We start from the raw sequence: 5,560 nt of genomic DNA, 5'->3' as shown, positions 1-5,560 counted from the left end.
GTCCTCTTACCCCCCACACCTCTGGTCTGTCCCCCAGTTCTGTGTGCATAAATAAATAAACGAATCTTTAAAAAAATAAAAACAAAACAAACTGCAGTGTAAGCCCAGAGAATCCATTCTCCTGAGTTCATTTCCTCATGAATAAAAGATGGGGCTAAATCTGGCTGGCCCCCCAGGGCTGGTGAAATGCGGATGGAGCGGGACACACAACTTGCTCCCCCCCCACCCCCTTTCCCTCCTTTCAAAAGGGTTCTAGATTCTTCTTGGAACAGGCCCGGAGTGAGAAGACCCAGTTCTTGCTTCTGGGAGAAGCAAGTGCTGCAGACCGTTAGCTCCGGAGCTGAAAGTGACCCCCAAATGTGCTGTTTGGCCTACTAAACGCTAGTCGGCCTTGGCGAGATAACCTGTGAAAACACGTCTGTCTCACGAGAAGGCCAAACGTCCAGCTATTTTTCACAGAGTGGAGCCGGCCAGTTCTGTGATGGTGTCCACGCCACTCACCTCTCCCGGGCCTCTGGGTCCTGTGCTCTATTATAGATTTTTTAAAAGATTTATTTATGTATACAGGAGCTGGGGTACAGGGGGTGAGAGGTCTCCCCAGACAGAGTGGGGAGCAGAACAGGCGGATCCACTGGAATCCCCTGCTGAGGGGGCAGCGGGGAGTCAGGAGGGGTCTGCTGCGCCCTGGGTCCCTCCCTGGGGGGGGCGGATCTCGTGCTGTGGGGCAGAGATGGCTTCCCCGAGCTGCGCCCAACCCGCTGCACCACCAGGGCCGCTTTTCTCTTTCCCAGTGGAAGCGCTTGGAGCCGTAAGTTTCCAGCAGCAGTGGCTTTATCTCCTGCTTTTGTTTCACCCAGCTCCGGTCTCGGTCTCGAGGTGTTTCCTGGCTTCCTCTGTGATTTCCTCTTGACCATGTGTGGCCCTCCCTGGGGGCGCAGCGGGTTAAAGTGCAGCACTGAGGAGCTAAAGCCACTGCAGCATGAGTTCCATCCCCGCCTGCCCCGGAGGTGACCCTCAGGGCGCGGCAGACCACTCCTGACATGCCCGCTGCTCCCCTCAGCAGTGTACTTCGTCGATCTGCCTGTTCTGCTCCCCACTCTGTCTCTGGTGAAGCCGCTCACTCTCCGCATCTCTGGCCTGTACCCCAGTTCTGTATGAATAATCTTTAAAAAAAAAAAAAGAAAGAAAGAAAAAGCATGTGCTCTGCTTCCCGTATTTGCCAGTGTCTCTGCCCCCATTAAGGGTCTCTGCGAGAGGAGCTGCCTCGCCCGCTCTCGCCCTTCGAAAGCGCCAGCGCGTGAGGTGCCCTGGTGCTGCTCTCTGCCTTGACAGGCCAGAAGGGAGCCGAACCCCGGGTTCACCACCCGAGGGCCCTCCGGCCCCTCTGACATCTGTGTGTGATTGTCAAGCTGGGCAGGGGAGACCAGGCCTGTCCTGCTGCTCACCGCGGGAGCACATAGCTCTGGGCGCTCGGTTACCAGAGGCCGGAGGGTCCTGGCCGGCCCTTAGGGGCGCTCAGGGGAGGCGGGAGTGCGGCTGGCCCCAGGCGCCGGGCTGGACTCCTGGTGGCCAAGGACACGTCTGTGCAGCAAACACGGAACCAGGTGGGGGGGCACAGAGTGCCTGGAGGTCCGGGACGTGGCTGAGGCGCCGGGAGGTGGTGGCCAGACAGCGGGAAAGGCAGGCGGTGGCAAGACCGTGAACATTGCGGAGCGCACTCCCTGGAGCTGATAGCGCAGCCCGGGAAGGGGCAGGCCTGGGCCGGTGCTGAGCGGGCTGGGGAGCCCTGGGGACCTCCCGTTGCTGAAGCCCGGGGCCTGGGGGTCTGCTGAGTGCTCGGGAGAGGGGTCTACACTGGGGGTGGGGGGCGGGGCTGTGCCTCCCAGGAGTGGACCTTGAGAAACAAAGGGGAAGTAAGACAAAGATCTGGTGGTGAGGACAGCAGGGGCGGGAGACCCGGGCCTGCACGTCTTCGCCGAATTGCACAAGCTGACCGGTATCCTGTCCTGTGACCGCGGGCACCGCTGGGCGGGGCTGCCAGCAGAGTCGGCCGCTGCCGGAAGCCCGAGGGTCCCCAGCACCCTGGTGCGCAGGGCTGAGTCTCAGCACAGTGTCGCCGTCCACAGCCACTGTGACAAGTTCGATCCCCGGCCAGGGAGCGACTCACACAGTGCAGCAGACCTCTCCTGTCTCCCCACTGCCCCCCTTGTTACAGGGCAGTGAGAGGCACCCTTGAACCCCCAAACCTGCCTGCTCTAAATAGGTTCTGCCATCGGCCTCATCTACACAAAACATAGAAGCCCTTTTATGGAAAAGAGATTTAATGCAATCAGTGTGCAATACAGAAAAGACATCTGAAGTCACCCGTTCCCCTCGTGGATAAAAGTCCCCCCAGAAGGGACTGGCCCGGAGCAAGGCCTGAGAGCCCGTCACAAGGCTAAAGCAGCTTCCTGCGGGGACCCACAGAAAAGGGTCAGACATGGCCAGACGAGTCTGGGAGGAAAAGAGCAACATCAAAATCAAGATAAGCTGCCATCGTCACCTCCCCACGGGTCTCCCCCACATCTGTGTCCCCCAGTCCAGGCCCAAGAAACAAGAGCTACTTCACGCATCTCTGCCCCCTGCACCCCTCAGGCCTCCTCCTGGCTCCATCCTGCTTCCTTCTCCGCAGCCTCCTCTCCAGATTCTCCTCCCTGCTCAGCTCCAGCCTCCTCTGGGTGGGGCAGGAACCTGGACCCCCCCTTTCCTGGGGGCCCCCCTGTTACACCCTCAGCAGTGGATTTCAGTAGATCTCCTGCTCTGCTCCCCACTCTGTCTCTGGGGAGTCCTCTCGCCCCCACACCCCTGGCAGCTCCCCAGCTTCTGTATGCATAAGCAAATAAAATAAATGTTAGTTTTTTTTAAACATCTCCAAGCCCTTCGGAGACTGCCTTGAGCAGCCGAACTGTGGTCCCGCCGGGCACGACCCTCCCTCGAACCCTCAGAATAACCACCGCAAATCCGGACGTCCCAGACTCCGAGCCATAGAGGCAGCAGGAGCTCAGTGGTGGCCAGGCGTTCCTGGGCCAGGACTGCAGAGCCGAAATGGGGTTAGGTGCCCCCGAAAGGGAGGGTCTCACAGAGCATGCGGCCTTTCAAAGGGGCGGCTATGGCAGTGAGCCCCGTTTGTAATGTGTGACGCCTCCTCTATCTAGTTCCAAAATACTTCTGTCACCCCAAAAAGAAAATCCGGCTCCTTAAACAGTCACCCCCACTTCTCCCCACCCGCTGGCAGCCCCAGCTCCCCTCCCCCTTGGGGAGTTCCTTCACTTGAACGGAACCATGAAATGCCGGTGTTGGGGTCTGCCTCTCACTCGGGGCACCCAGCCGCCCATGCAGCCGCAGCACTGCTCTGTCTTTTGGGGGCACAGGCCCACGAGGGCCACATGTGCTGAAGGGGCCCCGCGGGTGGCGGGGTGCTCCCGGCCTTTGGCGAGACCCGTAGCCTCTGCCTGCTCCTCAGTCTTGGCTCCTGGTGAGAGACCAGGGGGTTCCAGGGTCTCCCCTGGTTCCCCAGGAAAGGGCTGAGCAGCTCACGCTGGACCTTGCGCCCTGAGCACCCCTGGTGGTCGAACTTGGGGTGATGAACCATGGCCAGGGTAGGAGGGGAGACGCTGACTGCCCGTCAGGAAGCGGCCGACTGGGTGGTGCCTGGGAGGCGCCGCCAGAGACACGGGTCTGTGGGTTCAACGGTTCCGGGTCTGGGGACTATGGGCTCCCGCCCGGAGCCCCACCCTGGCGTCCTCATCTATTACTTGGCTTAACTGAGTTTAAAAAATCACAGCCTTCACCACCTCGGTCATCTCCCCAGTGTGGCTCGGGTGACAGAGCCCCAGAGGGCCCACACACTCTGGGGGTGCCACATGCAGGACGGGAAGGAGGAGCCCCAGGAGCAGCTGGGGGGCCCCAACCCTGTCCGACTCTGCTGTGCCCTCAGGGCCGCCCCTGGGTCCAGGCTTGGCTGGGAGGCGGCCTCGTCCCCTTAGCGACGCCCGGGCCCCGCTCTCCCCGCCCCCAGACAGCGGGGGTCCCCCAGCGCGGGGATTGGCGCGTTCAGGGTGGGGAAACGCGGCTCCCAGAGTCCCATTGCTCAGCCAGGGCGGGCGCGCAGCCCCGCGCCGCCAGCAGGGGGCGCTGCGGGTGACCTCGGCCGCGGGGTCTCCGCTGTCCACCGGCCAGTTTACCGCGGGGCGCCGCGGCCCGGGGGTGACGTGGGGGTAGACTCTCGGTGCGGGGCTGGGTGGGGGTCTGGGTGGGACCCGCGACCCCCGGGCTCTCCTTTCTATCTTGGACAGAGACGCCACTTCTCTGGGAGCCCCGACCCGTCCTCAGAGAAGCCTTCTGGGGTGCGGCGTCGGGAGGGGCCCAGGGGGCTGCTCAGTGCCTGAGGTTGACCTCGGAGTACTCAGAGGCCTCCTGGCCCTGACGGGTCCTGGGGGTCCCCTTGGGGAGACTGAGGGAGGCGTAATGCAGCTCCTGCTCCTCCTCTGAGGGGGCCCCCGCCGGGTCTGGGGGGTGCCGAGGCCTGTCAGCTGGAGATCCTTGCTGGTGACCCTGAGGAGAGGAGGGACAGGTCAGTCCCGGGGTCTGGAGAGGGAACTGGGGCTCAGGGCTCTGCTCACTGGCCACTCACAGCCCTCCTGGGGCGTCGCTCACACTCACACTCCCTGTCACTCATCCGCTCCCAGATTTTCATCACAAGCCTGGTCCTCACTCCTCTCCCTGAACCCCCACCCTGCCTGGTTGGTGTCACCATCGCCCCATTTCACAGACCTGCAGACACAGGGTGTCCGGTCTCCCCAGCACTCGGAGCACCCCTGAACCGTCCCCCGAGCCCAGCTTTGCAAATTGGGGCTTGAGGCCAGAGTAGGGGCAGTGGGTGGGGGCCCAGCAGAGACGCAGAGTTATCTGGCCCTCGAGGCCAGTGCGCAGACGGGCGGCCAGGGACGAGGGGTGTGGCCGCTGGCCAGCAGGGCCTGTTCCTCACACACTCGCACGGAGAAGGCAGCGGTCTCCCTCGTGATTCACACACGGATGTGGGTATATCGTTGGGGTGATGGTACTGGTGGGCACAGGCTGAATTAAGTGATCACTTTAGACTTGGCCTTGTGTGTCTGTCCCGGGGTCACGTGGCTGCTGACAGGAGGCCCCGATGTGTCTGCCCCACCGGAAGTGAGGGTGCAGAGGATGGGGGTGCTGAGTGACAGCTGTTTGGGAGTGTCTTGCCAAAGCTTTTTGGGGAGGGGAGCTGGGGGTGAGGCCGGGACCTGAGAGAGAGCCCAGGATCAGGGGTGCAGCCTGGGACGCAGGGGGGTGAGGAAAGTTACATATGGGACCTGAGTGGGACTTGGGGGTCCTGGGAGCAGGGAGGGGGGCGCAGTCCCTGGGTTGCATGCTCCAGGGGAGCCAGGGGAGGAAATGGGATGCAGACCAGGGAGTCCCTAGGGCCCTGGCCGAGCCCCTGAGGGTCCACCCCAGAAGTCCTGTCCACTGAGTCACTCACCCCGGGGCGGGCTCCCCC

At 62.5% G+C, this 5,560-nt stretch overlaps 1 protein-coding gene across 1 annotated transcript in view; it reads right to left on the bottom strand.

Annotated features, from left to right (window-relative positions):
• Positions 1 to 4,343: 4,343 nt before the first annotated feature.
• LOC101636085 (sialic acid-binding Ig-like lectin 13) overlaps positions 4,344 to 5,560 on the bottom strand; it is a 5,095-nt gene continuing 3,878 nt past the window's right edge. The window contains exon 4 of the mRNA XM_004694044.2: positions 4,344 to 4,547. Within this exon, the coding sequence (XP_004694101.1) occupies positions 4,417 to 4,547 (131 nt within the window). The 3' untranslated portion in view covers positions 4,344 to 4,416. The remainder of the gene's footprint in view (positions 4,548 to 5,560) is intronic.

The sequence above is a fragment of the Condylura cristata genome, unplaced genomic scaffold (genome assembly GCF_000260355.1).
Source record: "Condylura cristata isolate star-nosed mole 26May11 unplaced genomic scaffold, ConCri1.0 scaffold00041, whole genome shotgun sequence".
Classification (NCBI taxonomy): domain Eukaryota; kingdom Metazoa; phylum Chordata; class Mammalia; order Eulipotyphla; family Talpidae; genus Condylura; species Condylura cristata.
The sequence above is the reverse complement of the archived record's forward strand: the minus strand, read 5'-3'. Positions and strand labels throughout refer to the sequence as shown.